This window comes from Amblyomma maculatum, chromosome 6 (assembly GCF_055883805.1).
Source record: "Amblyomma maculatum isolate TAMU_Amacu chromosome 6, ASM5588380v1, whole genome shotgun sequence".
In the NCBI taxonomy this organism is placed as follows: domain Eukaryota; kingdom Metazoa; phylum Arthropoda; class Arachnida; order Ixodida; family Ixodidae; genus Amblyomma; species Amblyomma maculatum.
In genome coordinates this window covers 11,615,453-11,639,676 of record NC_139349.1, presented here as the reverse complement: position 1 = coordinate 11,639,676, position 24,224 = coordinate 11,615,453, and the positions used below count along the sequence as shown (strand labels likewise).

Here is a 24,224-nt window from a genome sequence, read left to right as displayed (position 1 = left end):
ACTTAACGTGTGCCAAGGAACGCCACGTGACAGCCGCCGCAAAAGCGGGACACACTATGTCCACGACAATATGAGCCATTAAAGGCTTTCGCCTTAAAAGGGGCGTTGAAGGCCACGCAGATGACCTGTCTCTTGCAGTATTGAGGAAGCTTTGCATTGCTCTCTACACGGAATTCCAGTGCGTCTTTGGTCGAGGGGGGGGTACCCAATTTAGCGTAGACCTCCACTACGGTGTCTTTCATAGTTTGAGTTGCTTTGGGACGTTAAATACCGTAAATCTGTGAGGGTGCATTAAGATATCTATAAAGATTTGTTGGGCACCAAAACAAAACAAGTAACGAGGTAGCCATCCTTATTAGCCAATGCTTTAAAGTCAAAAATTCAAACTTCTTTATTATAGACCAGCAATGTTTTGTGGTTTTTTGCTGGGGTCAAGTGGATACAGCTAGCACAGGACCATTAATAGAGGATTATAGGAGAGGCCTTTGCTCTGAAGTGGGTATAGTCCAGCTGATGATGATGATGAACGTTTTGGGTCCTAACTGGTCCCTTCAGGGTGATTCGTGGCACATCCAGCCCATAAAGGCGATTGCAGACATACTTCTGCAAACTCTTCCGTCCGCATGTACGAACGATGTTCATCACATGAGAGCAAATGAAAAACAAGACACGGACTGGGTTAACCGCAATTACGCGAAACCGTGGTTTGCTCATCTTTACCCTAGTCACGCGGGTAGCCTAACCACTGCTAGTTTTAACTGCTGCTATCGCAAATCGTGGTGAGCGTTTGGAATACTGGTGGCTAAATAGCAGGGCGGGGACGTAAGGGTGCTAAGTCAAAATTCAAAAAAGGGTATTAAAAATGTACTAGGGACCCTATTCTAGACAGTTCGCCATTTTTTTCAAATTGTGACGTACGCGTGACATGTGAAGTAAGACGGTGCCAGGCTACTTGAGAGCACACAATCAGGTTGCGTATTCTGAAGCAAAAGAGAAAAATAATGACAGAAAAAAAATGTTGTCGTCTGCTACTATATATTGGCGCCAAGTATGAAAAATGGCGATGCCCAGGAACCGTGCCGCTGCGGTCCATTTCGCAATTCGGATGCCTCGGGTTTCAGTGAGTTCGAGTGAAATATGTTGCGGCGTTGCGGTCTCAGTGTACCATGCCACATTTGTGGTCGGACATTCGGCAGCAGCTATGCACGGAGAGACTGAGCGAGTCTACAAGCGAGACACGAGGAGCGTTCCAGTTAAACGGCAAGAATAGCAACAGAATATTCACAGTGGCTGGGCGCAGAATGTGAGCGGGAAGTGGCATTTTCTTCACAAGCTCCGATGACTTCTCACGTTCACTTATCAGCGGCAGTTGAATGCAAGAACTAAAACGAAAGGAAATCATTGTGAACGGCAGATTTGCAAAGTAGCTTGAGCACTGGTGAAGAGGCGCTCAGCAGTATGGGTCGGCATAGTCATATCCGAGGACAGTGCTCGAAGTCTCAAAGTCTACTAGTTATGCTGCCTACTTTTTTCGAACAGCTGTGGCTAAAGGTTCGTCGGATGGACCCGATCAATGGCTTTAAAGGTATATCGAACGGACTTGGTGTGTATTTCTTCGGGATACCTGAGCTTAGGTGGATTAGATTTGTAATAAAGGGGTAATTACTCATTACTTGAGTAATTGAGTAAATACTCAACAGATTATTTAAAAAGAAGTCCATCAACAAATTAGCGATGAGGGGGAGGGCAGAAGAGTTCAGGATATCGCTACAGAATAGATATTCAGCTCCAACTAAGGGTGGCGATATTACCCTGAAAGAAATGAATAATAATTTTGGAGATAATATTATTGAGTGCGCTGTAGAAGTAGGCGGTCGGATAGTTGGAAAGGATACCGGTAAGCAGTCTAAGGAGACGAAAGATTTGATTAAGAAATGCCAGAGTATGAAAGCTTCCAATCGAACAGACTAGATAGAATTGGCAGAGATATCAAAGCTAATCATTAAGCACAAAGTGGCCGATATAAGGAAGTATAACATGAAGAAAATTGAGCATGCTGTAAAGAATAGGGGAAGCCTTAAAGCGGCGAAGAAGAAATTGGACATAGGCAAAAACCAGATGTATGCAATAAGGGACAAGGCGGGCAACGTCGTCACGAATATGGACAAGATAGTCAAAGTAGCTGAGGAGTTCTATACAGATCTCTACAGTAGCCAAAGTAGTCAGGACCGTAGTGAGATTGGCGGTAGGGAAAAACAGTCTGATGTTCCACCAGTGACGAAGGACGAGGTCAGGAAAGCATTAGAAACTATGAAAAGGGGAAAATCAGCTGGAGAGGATCAGATAACTACAGATTTGTTGAAGGACGAGGGGAATATCGTGCTAGAAAAACTGGCCACCCTGTATCACGGCCGGTCTCAATGGAGGGAGCGCGCGCATTGAGACCGGCCGTGCCTGTATACGCTGTGCCTGGTGTCATCAACCGTACTGGAACCATGGAAGAATGCAAACATTATCTTCATTCATAAGAAAGGGGACTCTAAGGACCTTAAAAATTACAGACCAATCAGCTTACTGTCTGTTACGTATAAGGTATTTACGAAGGTAATCGCTAATAGAATCAGGACAACCTTAGACTGCAATCAAGCAAAGGATCAAGCAGGTTTTCGGAAACGGTACTCTACTATCGATCATATCCATACCATCAATCAGGTGATGGAAAAATGCTCGGAATATAAGCAGCTCTTATACATAGCATTCACTGATTACGGAAAAGCATTTGACTCGGTTGAAACCTCGGCGATGATGCAGGCATTGCAAAATCGGAGTAGACGAGCCGTACGTGAAAGTGTTGGAAGATATATATAGTGACTGCACAGCAACCATAGTTCTGCATAAAGAAAGTAACAAAATTCCCATAAAGAAAGGTGTTAGGGAAGGAGACACGATCTCCCCAATACTATTCACAGCTTGCTTAGAGGAAGTGTTCAGAGAGTTGGAATGGAAGCAGTTAGGGATAAGGGTAGACAGAGAATACCTCATTAATCTGCAATTTGCTGATGACAGGATGACATTGTCTCAGGAGATCAACTGCAATGAATGATTGGTGACCTAGACAGGAAAAGAAAGGTAGGCTTAGAAATGAATATTCAGAAGACTAAGGTAATGTTCAACAGCCTCGGGAAGGAACAGCACTTCACGTTAGGTAGCGAAGCACTGGAAGTAGTAGGTGAATATGTCCACTTGGGACAAGTAGTAACCGCAGATCCGGACCATGAAAAGGAAATAACGAATAGATTAGGATGGCGCATTTGGCAAGCACTCGCAGATTATGACTAGCAGCTCACCGGTATTGCTCAAAAGGAAAGTACACAGCAGTTGCATCTTACCTGTACTCACCTATGGGGCTGAAACGTGAAGGCTAACCAAGAGGGTTCTTAAGTTGAGGACAACGCAGAGGGCTATGGAACGAAAAATGGTAGGGGTAACATTAAGAGATAGGAAGCGTGCAGAGTGGGTCAGAGAAGTAACTCAAGTTACCGACATTCTAGTGGAAATTAAGAAGAAGAAATGGGCATGGGCAGGACATGCGAAGAGAGGATAACCGATGGTCGCTTAGGGTAACAAACTGGATTTCAAGGGAAGGAAAACGTAACGGGATGGCAGAAAATTAGATGGGCGAATGAGGTTAAGAAGTTCGCAGGGGTCACGCGGATACAGCTAACATAGAACCAGGTTAATTGGAAAAATATGGGAGAGGGCTTCACCCTGCAGTGGGTATAGTCAGTCTGATGATGATGATGATGAACTACTCATTGGAATTCAGCCCAGCGCTGCCATAGTGCTAAAATGGAGAGCTATAAAGCTTTCTTAGAAACTTCGTAGTTAAAGAAAAATTCATCCTGGTCCGAAGGTTTCCCTAAATATTCGATCAACATGATTCGCACTGCGAGTTACAGACCAATTGGCTCTCGCCCTACCATCTGATCTGCTGACCATCCTGGTTAGCTCATTTGGAAGAGCGACTACCCGGAAAGGCGGTGGTTCCAGGTTCGATCCCCGGAGTAGGACGAATTTTTCTTCGACTACGAAATTTCTGAGATAGCTGTATAGCTCTCCTTTGTAGCCGTATAGCTGCGCTTGGGTGGGTGCCAGTGAGTAATTACTCTCTTATTACAAATATCCTCCACCTTGGGGGGGGGGGGCTATCAATCGCTTGAGAGAGTCTGCCAAGCATACTCTACCGAATTCTTATTCTCCTAGTTACCCCATTCTTATGGTCTGGATCTGCAAATGCCCCTGGCCTTAATACATGTATTCCCTCATCACTTTTAATGCTAAGCTGCCCAGTGCTTAAAGTCTGGCTCCATCGGAGGGCGTCACTGCTAAATCCAGCACAAGTGGCAAGGAAAATGAAGGCAAGAGAGAAAGCGGCTGGCGGCCTGCTTCGCACATCGTTTTATACAAATGTGAGAGATTATTTACAGCCATCGCGGGTATAGAAGATATGTTAATGGTTCTTATTAGAACTTTCTGCCAAATTGCCGAAAGAATAGAGAAATGTTCTAATAATGACAGGATTGTAATACGACAGCCTGCTTCATATTCATGCAGTCCATATATCTTCGAGCGCGAAGGGTCTCGGGCCCCTCTTAAATACTGGTGGGGGGTCTCGGCCCTCCCCAAGACACCTCTGACTTTAAGCCCTGTAGCTGCCTAATGTAACCTATTCCATTCCGAGGCTGTAGAAGAGAAAAATTTGGATCTGGGCGAGTGCGTTCTGTTACTGATAGTCCATCGACAATGCCAGATTATATTTAACACGGCATCGTGCGGCCCGCAAACCGAGGCGGTAGAATTGCTATATTCATCAAAGCCTCAATTGCCTGTGAAGTTGTCAGCGAATTAACATGCATTACACCCAATGTTGAGTTTTTTGTGGTACGGTTAAAAAATATTCTTATAGCAGCTGTCTATAGGCCACCCCAATTTTTTGAATTCATGGAAACTTTGCTGTCAAGCTTCCATTCAATGCAAGGAGCCTTCTTAGTTATGGCCGATGTGAATATCAATATGCTTGGTGAAGATTCATCTTCTGAGCGCCTAGAAACCATACTTCGCACTTTAGCTTGTTCAAATATAATTTCCTTGCCTACCCGTGTTACCGATACCAGTGTCACACTTCTAGATATCTGCATCACCAATGTATGTACCTTGTGACCAGTGCTTATCAAGTGTGCTTTCCCTTGATATCAGTAACCACTTCTCGATTCTTACATAATTGCCGACAGTGATCGTCAAGCAGAAAGCTACTTTTAGCTCTACTTATTGGGACATTAGCTCTGCTTCGCTCGAGAAATTTTACACTGAAATAGAAAATATTCAATGGGAAAGTGTCTACACCAATTGCAATCCTAGTCAAGCATCCTGGGTATATTCAAGGCCTGCTATGAGAAACATTTTTCCTTGGTGCACAAGTCTAACCGAAGAAAAAAAATGCACAATCCTTGGATTACGACCACCCTGCATAAGAGAATAAAAGTAAAAAACAAAATGTACCATTCTTTTCTCCGATCTTGTGACACTATCCTACTAAACAATACAAGACATTCCGTAATAAATTAAATGCTGATTTAAAGAGTGCGAAAATGTACTACTATTGCTGAGATATACAACAACCCAAGAAAGCTATGGCAGGAAGTCAGTCGTTTGTCCAATAACCTTAGAACTAAATGTCCTTTTAATATTGTAGCTTTTGCTGATAGGAAGGCTGATATAGAGGCGTTGGACACAATGAATGAGTTCTTTGCTAACGTTGGCGAGTATGTTTCTCCAAACAGAGACTGTGCTAATTTGTTTTTGAGACTTCGCCCAAGGCTTTAGAATTCAGTTATGCTCTCCCCAGTTACTTCCCAAGCAGTCATCAGCTACATGGCCAGAATTTGAAAGAATTTCGCGGCTGGATGAGATGGCCTGAGCAGTGTCCCTATTAAACATGTAGCACCTATTATAGCCAAACCACTCATTTATAATCAATCAAATGATTGAAACTGGTATATTTCCTCCTGACATGAAACAAGCACATATAACTCTGGTCCACAAAGGTGTAAGTGTTAGTGATATATCAAACTATCGCCCAATATCCGTTTTGCTCATATTTTCTAAGGTTTTTGAGAATGTTATTAATGCTCAACTTAAAATTTTTCTTACTAAATACTATGCTATCAGTGAATCACAGTACGGCTTCCAGAATGGAAAATCGGTTTAAATGACCTTATTACAAATCAAAGATTAAATACTTAAAAATATGGATCGCAAACAATTCACTGTAGGCTTATTCATTGACCTCAGAAAAGCATTTGACTGTGTAAACCATAATATATTACTCTCAAAGTTGCAAGATTACGGCATATGTGGTGTTGCTCTTGATCTTATCACAAGTTACCTCTCAGACAGAAAACAGTGTGTAAAAGTTGGTGACCTGACGTCTTCGATTACAACAGTAAGACATGATGTACCTTAGGGATCGATCCTCAGACCTTTGTTGTTCATTTTCTATATTAATGACATGTGCAATTTCTCTTTCACCGAAATTAGTCATGTGCGCTGATGACACAAATATTTTTTTCTCTGCACAAACCGTAACCCAATTCAACACTCAAAAATAGTTATTTGACCAAAGAGTGGTTGCATAAAAACAGATTAACCTTGAATGTTAAAAAGACTTATTATATTATTTTCAAGCCTTATAACAAAGCCTGTGATACTGAGCTAGTACTAAACTTTCAAGGTATAGCTTTGCAACGTGCAAATTCAGAAAAATATTTAGGCGTCTGGTTTGAAGAAACCATGTCGTGGAACACGCATGCTAGCAAGCTGGCGGTAGAATTATGCAAAACAGTTGGCTGTCTCTATAAGCTGAGAGAATTACTTCCAGTGATGCTCAAAAAAGCAATATCTTTTGCTAATTTCTACTCTCGTCTTTCATATTACATTTTAGTTTTGGGAGTTACAACCATCCATAATTATAATAAACACGAGCGACTACAAAAAAAGGTACTACGAATTCTTGAAAACTTTTATGGAAACCCTAGCCGGCTATCTACTGATCCCTTGTTTACTAAACATAATATGCTTAAAGCAACTAAATTATATGATTACAAACAGTCTCTCTGTATGCGTAAACGTAACCTTCCCAATAATATGCATCGTCCCTTGCATGCTTACAGCTTATGTAGGAAGCTAAAACCAGTATCACATACACGAACAAATTATGGCAGGGCCACTCTTGATTACCGCATACCATCATTAATTTGTTCATTCGTGTCTAAATGTGTTAAGCGGGGCAGTAAAGTCAATGTGGGCGTTAAGTTTATTATAAAGTGATGGTATGCGGTGATGGTACCATGACTACCGCATACCATCGCTTTATAATAAACTTAAAGCCCACATTGACTTTACTGCCCTGCTTAACACATATAGACACGAATGAACAAATTCTATGATAAGGCAATGATTCAGAAGAGCGTGTTGTCGGGCTACTTGGTTCTGCATAGTATATAAGAGAAATGCGCAATGGAGGAGGAGGAGGAACCAACTTTATTTAACGCATTACATTAAGCGTTAAGAATGTCCTGGGCCAGGGTCACCAAGGCCAACTGATCTTGCAGCTGGTCAGAGGCTAACCAAGCCCGCCACGTTGGGGGAGGAGGGTGTGGAAAGTGAGGAGATTGGAGGGCGACAGGGCATGAAAAGATGCAATGCTCCAAGTTTGCATAGTGTTCTGGGCAATTTGGGCATGCAGGGGAATGTATGATTCTGTATAGAAAAGATCGGGCAGGAGTAAGCAGTGTATTTAGTTGTATGCGTCTAAGAATGCGGATTTGCGTGGTAGTGAGAGATTTATCAGGAAGAGGAAGTGTACGGAGAGTTTCTCTAATGTTGTCGTAGTGAACGTTGATTTCTTTTTTGTAGTGAAGAGTAGTGTCCCACGTTGGTGGATAAGGCCAGGGAATCCCAGGCGCCCGGTGTTGAAGTTCGCGGGCGAGGCGATGCACTACCTCATTGCCTGGGATTCCAGCGTGACCAGGAATCCACCTCAGTGTTACAGTGTGGGGACGTAGTTTGGTAAGAGCTTTGTGTAGATCATCGTGTAGTTCTTCAGGAATGCGACCCGTGTGAATGGCGCGTATAGCTTGTATTGAATCAGTGTATATGGTATATCCTGAAGGGCTAGGGGGTGCTTGTGCGAGGTCTTGAATACTGGTAACTATTGGTAGGGTCTCGAGAGTCGCTGTAGGAGGAGGATCTATAAGGACCGAGGGTATGCGTTACTACATCGCTACAGCTCTGAATTGAGTAAGCAGCCACTCCGACGTTAGTTCGTGATGAATCTGTGTAGATGATCGTGGAATCTGTTGGGTGAACATGGTTGGAAACGTGAGCGACTTAGACAGGACACAGGAAGAAACACATACAACAGTTTGCGCTCGTGAACTGTTGTATGTGTTTCTTCCTGTGTCCTGTCTAAGTTATTGCGCATTTCTCTTATATATTAGGCAATGATTATTACTGTGATTTTCATATTCATTTCTGATATCTGATGTGTGTATAATTCTTTTGCTTTTGATCTCATGTACATATCCAATTTTGATTGTGCTGTGAAATCCACTGCGAGATGCTGTCTGTAGGCCCCCAGGGCCCAGTCAAGCTGCCTGTGACAGCTTTTTCCCTGGGGGACCCCCAGCTTCTAGGTTGGAAATAAAGTGGATTTGGATTTGGAAAGAACTACAGCCGACAAATAGACGTCACTCAGCGAAGAACACACGTGCACGTGGCTGGCTACAACTTACTGAAGCAAAAAAGCATGTATATGTGGAATAAGGGAGTGAAGGCATGCTGCGTAATGGTAGGCGATCAGAAGCAGTCCCTTCAGAGAGTAAAAACATTAAGATGAAAACTACTAAAACTTGAAGCACCGTGATTCGAAGGTGTAAAGGGCCATGCCGGAAGAAGAAACAGAGGAACAAGGCTAAAGAGAAAACATCTCCAAAAACTGAAAAGATGATGAGGGAAAAAAAACACGTAAGAAAGTAAAAAGTCTGAATTTGAATATCGATGTCCCAGGTGGCTCAACACTTTATCGGTAAGCGCGACCGACGACGTGCTAATACAGACTTCACTGCAATTGGAAGGTACCACTGCATCCTGAGCTTAGCGTGTTAGCCTGTCATTCTTTTCGGTAAGGAAAACAAAACCATTTAAGAAAGGAGTGCATCCGCTTTTCTCAAAGTGCTTACAGTGCAGGGGCAATTCAGTTTTCTTCGAAAACATCTCTGACCGACGTTGCGTGTCCCACAGTGCGTCCAGTAAGCGTCTACCGGTCTGTCCAATAAACACTCCACCACTGCGGGTGAACCTTACAGACCACGCCAATTCCTCGCACGACGTGCACAACTTTTGATGCCGGGTGCCAGTCTTGGGCTCTGCTCTTCCGTTGTTTACCTCGGCCTATTCCCGCATGTAGAAAAAATTAAAGAGCCCTGCAGAATCTGCATTGAAGTAATGCGAAAGCACGGATGCTGTTGGTTGCTTCTGGCTGCTTCTAGTTGCTTAATTCACTTGTTTACCCATTTTAGTCTTTGGTACTTTCGAATCGCGCACCAATCTCTTCCTATGCTCTTTTTCGGCTCTTTTTCCGGTTGCGTGACGTCACATTTTCTACGTCACGTTGATTCACTTCTTGTTTACTCATTTTAGTCTTTGGTATATAAAATTGCGCGCCAATCCCTTCCTATGCCCTTTTTCGGCTCTACTTTCGGTTGCGTGACGTTCTTATCCTTGATGTCACCCTAATTGACTGCCTTAACTACTTTAGACTTTGGTACTTTCAAATTGCGCGCCAATTCCTTCATCTGCCCTTTTTTGGCTCGACTTCAGGTTGCTCGATGTCACATCCTTGACGTCACCTAAATTGACTGATTTAATTGAGTGAGTGAGTGAGAAGACTTTATTTACACCGACATGGACCTCGGGGCAGGGACTCAGCCAAGGGGGACTGATTTAAATAACTATTTTAGTATCATACATTCAAATGTGGCGCTAAGCCGTTGGCTGATGAGACCATTTTCGCCTTTACTTTTACATATTTTGCCTCTAATTAATTACATAGTTAACTTATTGGCCTACTTATTTTTTGGGGCACATTACGTCACCCTCTATCGATTGCCACCACTCATTAACCTCTATCACTTCTCAGACCGGGTTCATGAAGGTATTAGTAGCCGCCTCCACGTGACAGCTTCTCTATTATTTAGGCTAATATCTGATGGGGGTACCAGTCTACGTCCCAATTTATAATGGTCGATGATTTCCTCGTAATTTTGCAGGTCAGTGTTCGGGGGGCTCGACTATAGCTCGACGGCTAATCGGAAGTAGAGAGCTCGGGCTAGCTGGACCTTAGGGACAATAATCAGTGCAAATACTGTGGGGCGAAAGGGACCCTCGACCACATAATTTGGGAGTGCCCACAATCCCCAGGGATTGGATTATATATAACTAGTAGAGAAGCCTGAGATACCCTGCTGCGAAGCGCGGACCTTGCGATCCAGCAACGCACCGTCCATCTGGCTGAAGAGGCCGCAACAAGCCAAGGGCTACCTGCCAGCCTATAATCCGCGGGCGCACGACTCCCCGTTCCCCGTCTTCCCCGGCATGCGTGCAGGGGGCGGGGAAGATGACGCACATTTCCGACGGAAATAAAAGTTGTGCAACAAACCAACCATCTACCACTTCTCAATTACAACTGCTGCGGATACAATTTTGTGTGTTTTGCCTCTAATTAATTAACTTATTGGCCTAATTATTTTTTGACTTTTTTGACACATTTCGTCACCGTCTATCGATTGACACCACTCATTAACCTCTACCACTTCTCAAATACAACTGCTGCGGACACAATTTTGCTGACGGACCGTCTGCATCTTCATTTTGACGCAGTCTGCGGACGCGGCCTGCGGACAGAAATCTCTGAACATAGCGAAGTAATGCTTTCGCATTAATAACCTTCCTAGGTGCGGGGAAGAGTACAGTTACACCCAACACTTTATTGCAAACTATTTGATATTTTGGGCAAGCACATGTGTGTGCGGAATAACTTCTAGCTTTCGGACGCTTCCTTCAGTGGAGGAACCGGACGACTGTCCGTTGGGAGTGTTTTTAAACCTACCATCAAAGCGGTGTTTTACAAGCAGCAAACAAAGTCTTTGAAGTATAACGAACCTGTATCAGTCTGTGGCGAAGCTGGGACCTATTTAATGGCCACGTGTCAGTTCCCATGCAGGTTTGGCGAATAGTGGTTTTATCGAAGGCTATCGTCGTACCTGTAAACTCGCCCGTCTCGTGTGTTGAGATATGGCGTGAGTTTTCTGTCTTCCGTCATCAACAGCAAAATGTACCCTTTCTGGGCGCATAACTTGACGACAGGTGCAGATTTATGTATGGTCGTAGAGTAGATCGTTGGGCCAGTTGGTGAATCGACATAATGCAGAGAACTTGCGCAATGCAAAACAGGACACTAAGAAGAAACACACACAAAAACACACACACACACGTCGTGTGCGTTTCTCCTTAGTGTCCCGTTTTGTTTAGCACAGAGTTTCTTCATTTGTGTGACCGCTCTTGGAGGCGGGCCAGTTCACCATGTTAACTATAGACTTTATTGGTCGTAAGAATGAGCGTGAGCACGGGTTTTGCTATGCAAAGTATTTCGCTTTGAAAGGCCTGGAGGGGGTGGGAGGTGTGGTGACACCCCACTAGCTCTCCACTCTTAGATCTTGCCCCCTTTGACGATGGTAAATTTAATACACTGACTTCGTGTTGTGACTACCTAAGGAGGATACGTGTTGTGTCTCAACTTCTATACAACTGTGTGACTAATAGCGCCTTGCCGCAGCGAAAACGCTGGAGATTCGTTGCTCCGGACGCTTCGTCGTTAAACATTTGGGCACCTGGCGAACATTCGTGAAAATATTCAATTTTTATTCAAATGGTTCTCTCACTATTAGATCCATATTCGACTTGTAATAGTATATTCAGTCTGGGAAAAGGGCTATTCACACACCCTTAGCTGTCTCCTTCCACACCTCCCTTTCTTCCACGGCTTCCCGGCTCTGCCCAGCGGCATTTAAATCAGAGGCGCTTCGCTGACGCCGTACCCTTGCTTTGATTTGGAGGCGCGGCAGCGAATTTCTCCAGTAGACACACGCGCGATAGTGTCAAAGAAGAGATTGAGAGCGAGGACCTGGAATACATTTTTTCACAATCCCTCGCAGTGAATACGTGCTGCGTTATTTTCAACAGCGTAACAAAGCAAGTGAGCATTTTCACGCCTGCAAAAATACTAGTTCTGAGAAACATCGGCTGGAGCACAACTGGTGCAGACACAAAGCGACGCTCGCTTTTATGTGCGCCGCACATACAGCCAACAATATGGTGATGCAAAATGTGGGCACAAACGCAAGTACACGTAGGTGCGGTAGAGGTGCAGTCCAGGCACCACGCGTTGGTTGTTGCTTTTTTATGTATCAGTTCTTTTTTTCTTGAGCGTTTCAGTCTACAAAACTCATAGACAACGTAGACAACGCAGCCAAAGTAAAGAAAAATAAAAATCACGTGTCCCGCTTTTATTCCTTGTCCATACAAGCCGCCGTGAAAGGTAAGAAGTGACAGCAGAGCGCGAATAACGCAACCATCAACTTCCTCAGTGAACGTCTCTCAATCATTGTCCGCTTCCACTTTGTCCATGGCGTTGCGTGCCGCGTCGCACGCTTTCGGATGCTTTCACATGATCTCGTCCCTTGCTCGTCCTATTCAGCGCGCAGCACACGCAAGCCCTGACCGAGGAAAGGGGAAGAAATAGCGGTCAGGCCGAGTGTCGGCACCGGTGGACATACAATTCATCCGCTTCTCACGCGAGCCCATCCCTTGCGCCGAAAGACAACTCGGTCAAGCGTTCTAGACCGTGGGGCCCAGCCCTAGTGTAGGTCTATAAAGACGGTACCCGGCGATGCAGCCCACCCGATGCTGCCCTTCGTTGCCACTGTGGAGGCTCGTTTGATGCGTCTATGAAGGGCCTCTTCGGACGAAGCGACTGAACACCTGTCTCGGTTGGAGGATACGCCACACATCGAGGAACAACGCTAACGAGGTCTGTAGGTATATGTTAATTCTGGAATTTAAAAAAAAAATGCTAATATTTCATGTTACTCCTTTTGTGGACTTGCGAAAGTATAAACCTCGCCTCGATGTATTGGGAATGATAAGTTATCCTTTCATCCTTTTTTTTAGCTATGCAGTCACGGATTGATTTGCCGAATTAGAAGTCTCTATATGACGGCAAGGTCACTATTTGTCTAGAATCTACCACAGAATCTCATGGAGAGCTCAAGAACCAGCAACATTTGGATACCTATCATTCGCTGAAAGGGGTGCCGAAGGGACTGTTGCGCTGGGCAGCTAGCGACCGACATACACGACGTAAAACTGATCCTACCATCGCAGTCGTGTTACGAACGGAGGCTGAAAACCAGATCACCTTCGCACCTGCACTTCAGCGACCCCTTCTTGGGGAGGATGCATCTATTCTGGCTGATCCTGCTGCTTCTGTGGCACTGCGGTTCCAGTGAGCACACATTTCCTTTCTTCGGCTCGGTGACGGTCATGCCAGCCCTAAAGACGCTGGTGCCGACGGGCACTCCCCTCATTGGCTCGAACATCGGCGTCGGGGTGCCCTTCGAGGTGGTCGTGCCGGACCCGGGGAAGCTGGTGGTGAATATGCGCTCGCTGGAACCTGGACACGACCGCTGGGCCTTCTACCGGGGCATCGCCTGGTTCCTGCGGCGGTTTGGACTGGACGGGGAGGCGTGCGTCAAGAGGTCTCTCTGCGAGGTGGCTTCCATGCCTAGAATGCCAGGTCTGCTGGGGGATGTCGCCGAAGCGCTATTCACGTGAGTGCGTTGGGCAAATGATTTTATTGGCCCCTGGCACCTTTTCTCGACACGCCACTTGCTGCTCTGGAGTTGTAACTATTTAGGCTAACTTGGCTCTTCAGTACGTAGGTTCTACTCCAAAACTAGTCTCGGCGAAGTCGCGCACTGTAGATAATACGAAGTCATCTCTCCATATGAGGACATGTAATATCAGTTGCTAAGTGCAGCAGCTGTAGTTCTTCCATCAAATTTTGCTCGGATCTGTCGCAGCTATTTTCGATTCAGACTTCAAAGTCGACACCGAAGAAAATGTGACTGTAGTGCGCCGTTTTTTAGCTCAGCGAAACTTGTAATAGCTTCATTTTTTTAATTACCAGTTGGGGGTGTAGCTGGGTGCAGAGCGGGGGAGTCGCGAAGCCACAGTTTTAGTAGGTAAAGGGAGACGAAAAAAGGTTAGCGTGCGATTGCCGTGGTGATAGACACACCTATTTTTGTGTCAAACCCCGCCCTCTTTCTCACTCACCAGTGGCCAAGGGTCTGCAAGCCCCAGGTTGTTTATACGCAGAGCATTTTAACAAACATTGGTGTGGACCTTGCTTCTATATGTCCTATTGGTTGCTCAACGTCCTTTGTGGATATAAATTATGATTCTATATTTCCATCTAATGTGAAGCACTTGCCCTCAAATTTAATATCCAGTCTCCTATGTGAACACCTTGAAAAGTTCCCTGATCACGCTGTAATTGCCACTGATGCGTCTGTGATTGCGCACAAAGCTGCGATTGGAATTTTTTCGGAGTCTCTTTCCTGGAGTTTTTCGGTGCGTGTCCCGGATTACACACCGATATTTCTAGCAGAGTTTATGGCAATTGGGCTAGCGCTACTAAAAGTTCCCTGCAGTCAATCAAAAATAATTTTTCTATCAGACTCTCTTTCTGTTTTGTTGTCACTGGAGTCAGCACGGGATGCTCAGTTGATCCGCTCACTAAATTATTTCATACCGGGGTGGGTGAAAGAAATACGCTTCATCTGGGTCCCCGGACACAGCGGTATTTTTCATAACGAAACTGCAGATTTCCTGGCTAAATCAGCTCTTGATGCATCTGTTTCTTGTACCATTCCTAATATCACTATTTTTGGAATGTCCCGTTTCCAGCGATATCAATACCTAGCCGCTACATGCAATGATTCTTTGCTATCTACAGCCGAATACCAGCATCTCATATACTCATGGAAAGTTCGAGCATGTAAATCACGGCAGTGTGAGGTTACGATGACTCTTCTGAGATGCAGGATTCCTCGCTTAAATCTTTATTTATGTAGATGCGGGATCATCCCCACAAACCTTTGTGAGGCTTGCGGTGAAATTGAAAATATCGATCACTTCCTTCTCGCTTGCCGAAGGTTTTCACATCAGAGGAGGGTGCATTTAGAAAGTCCAATTGCACGCTTGGGATTTACGTTATCGGTCCCGCTTCTACTCTCCTTCGGTGCGAGTGCGAAAGGATTTGCGTTGCCTCAAATTTGTCAGTACTTACATAACTACATAACAGCTACGGACAGATTCCCCTGCTAATTGCATTCCAAATTTACAAAACTACAAATTTTTGCATCATATTTTTTCATTCAATAACTTTTGTGATCTAAAACCTTTTGTTTTTGTTTAGTTGTCAATTACTTTATTACATTAATTCAGTTTGTGTAGGACATTTGGGCCCCGCCGGGGTGGTGCAGTGGTAAGACGCCCGACTACTGTGCCGGAGTTCCCGGGATCGAATCCCGGCCTCGGCGGCTGCGTTTCGATGGAGGCGAAACGAAGTGGCGTCCGTGTGCTGTGCGATGTCAGCGCACGTTAAAGATCCCCAGGTGGTCGAAATTACTCCGTAGCCCTCCACTACGGCTCCACCTTCCTCCCTTCCCTTACGGCGCGGTTCGGGTGTCCACAGAGCAAGTGTGACAGTTACTGCGCCTTTCCCTTCCTGTGAACCAATTTAACTTAAGGACATTTGGCAGTCCACACTGAACCCTGGCCAATCCCCCTTCGTGGGTATGTGCCAAATATCAAGGAAGAAGAAGAAGAAGACACACGCGCAGAAGCACGGCCGCTCGATGGAAGCATCGAGCGGCCGTGGCAGAAGTACCTCAGATATCGGATCGCTCGTCACGGAGAGAAGCGCACCAAGGCAGAGGAGACGGACAAGATAGTGCGGTGGTCGCACGTGTTGGAAATAAGGGTCGCTTGGCTGTCACCACCGTGGTCACCACCAACGACTTTTAAGTGTCATGTTCTCGTTGATGACGGCTAGACGCGGCGGTGGAAGCATGAATAAAATGCTTCGCAGCCTTGACGCGATGTCACACAACCGCAGAAGCGATTTGTAGCCGGCGCAACAGGCGCAGACGGCCTACTTGTTTACCGTGTTGTAGCAGTCGGTCGGCCGGTGTTTAGCTGTCTTTTTGCCATGAATTCCGTTCACTGTAGCGATAGTATGGCATTACAGCGCCGACGCCGTTGAAGCTTAGAATCGGCGAAGCGAGCCGGGAAGGCGATCGAGTCGAACATCGCAAAAGAAGGATGAGCATGTATGTATATCAACGTAGAGAGTTTCAAACAGGCTCGTAAGACGTCAGAGCAGTATTGTCACTCTCGACATCACGGCCCGTTAATTTCGATGAGCTTTCCTCATCACACTAAGTCATTAAACTTCGCTTTCCTAATTTCTTTTTGCAATACGGCACAACATGCATGCTTACAAAACATCTTTCATCTTGTAGATGCAGCACTCAAGGTCAGGCTTCGAGTCTTATTTCATTACAAATCTATTATCAACATTGAATGGGCTGTTCTTAACAATAACTGATCGTATTTGAAGCTGTTGAACTTTACAACGTGCACTCATAGGCATTCTGGCGTCTTCAGGCCGCGACCAACATAAAGGCGTTTGGTCGACTGCTCCAAGAGTAAGGCATAGAAGAGGTAATTAAATGTTTCTCCCTGTTGTTCCTGACTGGTATATTTCGCGGATGACAACCGGCATTTTAGTTTCGGCGTGCCTCTCCTTTTGTCTTTCCGCAGCGCAACTCGCCGGAAGCAGCTGTCCTATAGCGTGCTAATTACTGTGTTATCGCAGGATCCCCAAGGAGCACCACAACTTCTCCTTCCTGGACGAATACTACAAGGCGTCCAAGCGCGGCCGCACCCTTGGCGAGTGCGACACCAGCTATGCCGAGTGCCCGGTGTCCCTTTACGAGCTGCCAAGCTACGCGAAAGTCCGGTGGCTCTGAGCTCATGTCCACTAGGGGAAAACGTTGCGTTCTCTTTCGGAGATCCGTACGAGCCAAATGCGTCACGTTATGATTGCCTGTATATATTCGTGCTGCTTCTCTTCACGGTATCCGGACTGAAGTTGAGTGCTGCAACTTTGTGTGCGTCTCTTTCTACGAGTTCGTGGTCTTGAGCTTGGTCTCTTCAGTGGCAACTGGTTTGCGTCGCGGGAAGGTTACTTGCATGGCGGGGCTCATTGTTTTTATTAGCTTTATTTCTCTCCTATAAAGCATAATTTTCGGCATCTAACTCTGCTAGGATTTTGCTGTTTTCACAGAAATCGCAAAGAGCCTATCGCTCGGCGCGCCGCTGTACAGGGTCATTCACTCAAGACGGTTAGTAATTAAAAATGCCTTCTTTTTTTTTCTTTGTTAAGAAATTGTTTTCTTCGCAGCAAATTTGCCATCAGTGATGGTGGCCACCAGAGATAATGCTTAGTCACGTCAATAACAGAGTTAGTGATCAAAAATACAGTAAGTAGCTTTTTGACCATGACAGTTGGGCACATTATTTATCTTGAAATTTTTAGAGCTCGTCATTGCTTACATTCATACTAGTTTCTGGATATTAAAAAACAAAGCAAAAAGAAAAAAAAAAAAACGCCGTGTTGGTTGAACAGCAGAGTAAAAAATGCAGTCCAGTCCGTTTTTGAGCGCCTAACTCAAACCAAGGAGCCCCAGAGCAATGCATGGTGCAACATGCAAACTCTCCTAGCGTGTTACCGAAAGCAAGCCGGAGAGAAGGAAAATACTCTCCAACCTATGACTTTACTCCAAATAGGTTCAATGCGCCGGCCCACTGTTGCCAGTAGTGGGCTGTGCACTCGCACGCTTTCTGCATGGCAGAGTGGCCTTGCTATTCAATATTTTGCCGTTTAAAATACTTAAATACCTTCATTAGTGCCATTATTGGCGGTAACGTCGTTGTGACAGCATTGCGTGATAGTGGACGGCAAAAATTCAAAGAAATCGAAGGCTGATTGCCGAGAGCGTATGCGGGAAGCATACAACGACAGTCCGAATGCGGCTTTTCGCTTCATTGCTTTCCAGTAGATCCTCGAGTAAATCGACTATGAACGTTTTCTGAAAATCGGACAGACTTCGTACCAACGGCGGACTACCGAATGTGATACCAACTTCACTTCCCCCCGCCGCGCCGGCCGTGTCTCCCGCAAGCCGTGGCTCCCGCGTCAGCGATACGGTGCACCCCGTGCGCCAGCGCCAGAAGAGCGCGGTAAAATTTGTTGTTTCTTTAAATAATAGGACGACTGCCAAAAACAATTCTTACCTGAGGAGCGTTGGGCTCTACGGTGTTGTCGATAGGAGTGATAACTGCAATACAAGCAAGTTTCTGCTCACAGGCAGCTGCCGCCGCTATGTCGCGGCTCATCGTTTGATTTCGCTCGCTATAGCTACACTGAATCGTCGCCGAAATTGAACATATCTATTTTTATTACATGCGACAACGGGATTGTATGACAGACCATTTACTCCAGCGCTGAGCATGCCTTCGATGCGAATCAACTTAGGCCTAGCGACGACTAGGGAGTAGCATGCATGCACGACGAGAGCGCCGTGATAGTGAGCGGCGCGCTTTGGTAAGCTCGCGGCATCCGCTGCTGTGTTTGCAACTTGTCGTTTACTTGAATTGTGTAGCCGAGACCGCACGTTTTTTGATGCTCAGTTCAACAACATGCCACGGAAACTATACTGCAAAGACGCTAGGGGCTGTGCTGTTGTTGTGCATGTCGTGCATACTCGGAGGCTGAATAAGAACACCATCGGACGGTATTCTAGACACAGCATGTTTTACGTTTAATGGGATACGAAAGCACCGCAATATCGAATAGGTATTGTCGAAGAAAATTACAATTCATGAAATGGACCGCACTTCACTGTAAATCAAAGCATCTCCCGATATAATAAATCACGCGTTCGGAGCCTGCCGGTACGGTTCATTCGCTGTGCGTTTGTGTCTATACAGTTACTATCAGAATTGTGAAATATAACTGAAAACAGAGCAACCGTCGTAGTTAACTCTGACTCTCCTCACAATGAAAGTTCGGCCTACGGAAGCGGAGCTCAGTTCTTCGAAGTCCCCGTGGCCGCTACTGCTGGTGACAACAGCTTCCGGCATAAAACGGATGGTATGGTTTGCTGTCGCACTCAAACAAACACAAAATAGTAGCACGATGCCTGACAGATTCAACGAGCAGCGTGCAGTAGGCGTTGTACTATAGTGAACTAGAATACTTTCTAGTGGCGCGAACGACGACGCTCGGGCACGCCGATTTTCATTAACGCCGCCAGACGGCGCCACTGCAACATCTACTAGTCGACTTTTCAATGCTTTCTTGCAATAGTGCGACATAGTACCGATGCTTTTGTGCGCCTATTCAGTAAAAGTGGTGCTTTTTTCCCTATGCCGACGTATGTGGACCTCCACCCATGATAGAAGGCGTTTCATTCGACATTATTCGGGTTTTCGCCGTTGCACTAGGGTGAGCGCTCTTATTTCGCTGGCGTCTGCTGCAGTCGAGTTATCGCGCACTGTAAATCGTTACGGCACACTCATTTGTGCGGGACGGGTATTTTTCTGAGCCCTGCAGAGCCGCTTTACTACAGAGCCAACTACATTGTCAGCAGCAGACTGTTAGCAGAGCGGCCAGGCATCGTGCGCAGGCACGGGTTCTCGCATCTCTCCAACCACGCCGCAGTAACTTTCCTTTAGCCAATAATGATGGGTATATTACACTGCGCTATTCGGTATCCACTGGTAACCAGGAATGCTCATTTTAGCTTGATATCTGCTTAGCGTTAGGAAATTTGCCAACTGGTAAAGTGAGGAGCAGCATCAGGCTGTTATATATATATATTTTTTTTTTTTGACAAAGTGGTCATGAAAAAAACAAATCCTACGTTTTGAAACGAATCATCCAGCGATATTCTGTGGCGTCACCATTATTCTCTGTTCACAGCAACAATATCTGTTATAAATCATCGCTGTAAGCCAGGTGCTAAAATCTTTTCATCATATGCATAACATATATGCCAAAAATACATACATGAGGAGGGCAGAGCAGTTTTGTTAAGGTACTTCACAAGGCTTCTCCACTGCTATTTTATTTTATCTGAGTGCATGGGACAAAAGCCATCAACAATGAGTTGTTTTGTGAAATTATTGACTACACAAACAGTCCTAAGAGCATCCATCTGCTCATCTTCAGGTGCTTTGAATCTTGACATTGCGCTGGTTAATGCATTTTGTGAAAAAGTGCATGCGGGTAGTTAAGCAGTGATTTCAGCTGCACCAATTTGACAGTGGTCAGAGCACCCAAGTTAGCAGGTTTGCTTGACCAGTAGCATACTGAGTACAGGCTGTCTGCTTGAATTTAGGCTGAAGCTGGTTGTAAACACATTCTCAAGGTCAGCCACAAACTGGTATCACTTGAAGGGTACTGTTGTCCTTAAAATTAGCCAAGTTTAATACATGTGGCTTATCTTTTTCTCAGTTAAAAAAAGATGAAAGCCTTTATCACAGTTAGTTTGAGGTAGGATAAAGGGACCACAATTGTATACAGCTGCCAGCCAACTGGCTCACCCCAGGCAATTTTTGATTTTGAAGTTAAGTAATTAGTAGTTATTTTTTCTAATTGACTAACTATTGCCTTTAGACAATAACTGGGTTTGTAAAATTTGAGAGCGCCTTCTAAAACCTCCATTCCATTTATTTCTGATAAAGAAAGCCTCATCGTTTTTCCAAGCTCTAAAGAAAGCCCGCGAAATACAAAAAAATATCAGCCTGTACAGCCAGTATAGCGTTGAGACTGGGCTGTTGAGTCACGGCCGCAGCTAATTTCTGTCACTCAAACCATGCACGGTTGGGAGCACCACAATATCGTAGCGCATGAATGCGTCAGTCACGTGATTTTTTTTTTTTATTTCGCGGGCCTATAGAGATGGAAAAAGCTATGCACGTGAGGTTTTCTTTATCGGGAATAAATGAAATGGGGGTTTCAAAAGGTCCTCCCCAACTTTGCAAATCACATTTATTTGAAAGCAATACTTAGTAAATTAGAATTGCAAAATGAAAAATTGCCTGCACCGTTTTTTTTTTATCGATATTTATTGTCAATTGGGACATCAGTAGGGTATGATATGAAGAATGAATAAATGATTAAATAAATGTGCCAGCTAGAGATCCAAGGACATACCATGACTACGCGGAATTGAATTTAATTTAATCTCAGCTGTCTGCTTTATTGAGCCAGTGGTAGTATTCGAGATCACGCGAACAGTCGAAGCTTTCTTCCCCGATATGTCTTCCTTTTGTTCAGACCTGGTGCGCCAGGTGGCTGTCAGCAAGTGGTTTCTCTGGCCTACCTCAAATGGTTTATTTTTAACACTTGGCTGAAGTTAGCTTGGACACGCGGAATAAAACATGTCGGCTATCGTTTGGTGCTACAGGCTTAATAGCAAGAATCTGCACTAAGCACAACTCTCTGCAACATCAATATTGCCCACATCCAGCCTTGGTTTCACGGGTTTGACGGTAATATATGCCGGATAACCCGACAAGAGTGTATAGGCACCGCATCAGGTGCCAGTGATGGATTTCACGCGGTATATCCTCACTTCTGCCATTGATCATATATATGTGCGTAGTCACGCAGCAGGATGAGATACGGCTCGAAATGATGCTCACACACTGCCAATGTTTCTGTGAGAGGCTTTTCCTGCCTTCACAAGCTTCGTTTCCACTTTGTGCGATGTTTGTTGTCCCTCGGAGCAGCAAACAAAGGTGACTGGAGCACCCCGGATAGCCGCGCTTCGGCATCTCGGAGCAAAACAGTGCGAGTTGGTCTTTTTCCTGGCCATTTCGAACTGCGCATAGTGCTTTTGAAGAGATGAGATGTCTTAGTGGCTGTGATGGAAGGCAGAACTGAAAGTTCGAGGGCAAAATCGCAAGAATGTGCAGACTGCACGGCGCGCCAAGCCTTGACTTTCCTTTGCGGAGGGGCACGCGGTCCTAGTAGACGTAACTGCAGCGCCACCAGCGGCGGTCAGTGGCGTCCGGCGTGCAAGAGGCGCCCATTTTCCTTCCGTTCGCGCCACTAGAAAGTATTCTAGTTCACTATACGTTGTACACTCCAAAGCACCGTCGAGCGGCGCTGCTGCTCCTGACAGGGAGCGCCATCTGTGACAGAAAAATAGAAACTGGGGATACACGCGGCGGCACCACCCAGGCATCCCGTGCAAGTTTTCTCCTTTCGCTCGCTCGCTTCCGCGCACATGCAGACGTCTCGCGCTGCTTTGTCGCGCGGACAGAAAAGCACACACTGGACGCCGCCGGCTCAGCTCGCTGCCTTCACGGCGTGCGCCGTGCTCTTTCGCACGAGCACGCGCCTTGACGCGCCCCCGCAGGCGCACCGCGACATGTCACCTGCATTCCGTCTTGATTGGGCAACCTGACGCGTATTTCCATGCGGGATACTTAATTATAGGCGGGAAACTTTTTATTCACGTCTGCACTGTAGAGCAGACGGGGATAAGTAAATATTTATTGTGAATGCGTTCCACGTTAGCAAAAACGTAGGAAGTGCATCCCGAGGTAAGTCTGCTATGTAATTATATTGTCGTATATAATATGTTTAAAAACTGCTAAAGTATCATCAGTACTGTGAAATAAAGTGGCCCGCTCGCTGACCATCGTTTTGGCCTGTAGCATGCGAGCTATATACGGATTTGTTTTTTATTATTACGACTATACCAAAGGAAAGCTTGCAGTAGAAGAATAAGTATATAGTCTGAAGGAGGTGTTTCTTCAAATACAAGAACGCTAGCAATCTCATAAGCACATGCGTGCTCCGTACACTGCGCGCGACATAACCGGCTCGCTGGCTCGGAAGGCAGGTGAAATCCAAGCTTGTACTACATTGTGTTTTATTTCGATTCTTAATAAATGGTTGTGCTCATTTGTGATAATATTTGGTTTGCACTCACGAACCCTGTGACGCGAATGGGGTACTCCGTGCGAGTAGTGTCAGTCGAGCCATAGCTAGGATCACTTTTGTGCTGCACTTCCGACATATCTTCGACCTCATTCCTAGATATTCATTTTTTTTTGTTAAATCTAAAAATGAAAAGGCAGCTGTGGACACTTAGGGCACATTCACACATCAGTCTCGATCGCGGACGTCGCATCTGTTGATTTGATTGCTTTCAGAGCACTCACATAGCAGAGAGAGAGCACAGAAAATCGGCAAAACTAGACACGTGGGGAGCGAAGAGCAGGATAATCTTCCATCCTCTTCACTTTTATGCATGGTGTTAAACCATTGCACTTTTTGATGCCTCTCCAAGCCGTCTTTGTCAGCTGTCAACATTTCTGAGTTTACGAAGGGGAAATTGGCTCTCTTCGTTTCCAAAAAAAAAAAAAAGAACGCGAGACTTCTCAGAACGTTGTCATGCGGTTGGAAAACAGGTCTTGCGGACACGCTTCCAAAGGAATCTGCAAAGTTTCATACGTGAGCCTCGTCTTTTGGTGCTTCGCCTACTATTGTGGCTTCCCATGACACAATGCTACTTAGGACATCCGTTTTGCATAAGCGGAAGCGTTTTTGTATCGCCAAATAACCGTCAGGCGCAACGCGATCGCCGCGCGTGCACAGGAAGCTAGCGGAGCGTCTGCTCCGGCGAAGCCCCATCGTTTCACATTTCGCCACCATGCCAGAAATGCGGCGCTGCCGTCGCGCGGCGAAACTTGAGTTTGGGTTCCCTATACCCCCCCCCCCCCCCTCCCCCCCAAAATGCGCACTGCACAGGACTGCGGCGAAAAGTCAAACGGTGGCGAGGAGAATAGGCGGCGCACATGCGCATTAGCGCGCGGCGGTGGCGAAAGCTCAGGTGACG

At 45.6% G+C, this 24,224-nt stretch overlaps 1 protein-coding gene across 1 annotated transcript; it reads left to right on the top strand.

The window, feature by feature from the left end:
* The first annotated feature begins 13,632 nt into the window (after nucleotides 1-13,632).
* Nucleotides 13,633-17,459, top strand: LOC146185075 (uncharacterized). The gene is made up of 2 exons (XM_084605871.1): nucleotides 13,633-14,006; nucleotides 17,120-17,459. The coding sequence occupies exons 1-2, from the start codon at nucleotides 13,633-13,635 to the stop codon at nucleotides 17,271-17,273; spliced, it is 528 nt and encodes a 175-aa protein (XP_084461997.1). The 3' UTR covers nucleotides 17,274-17,459.
* The last annotated feature ends 6,765 nt before the right edge of the window (nucleotides 17,460-24,224 follow it).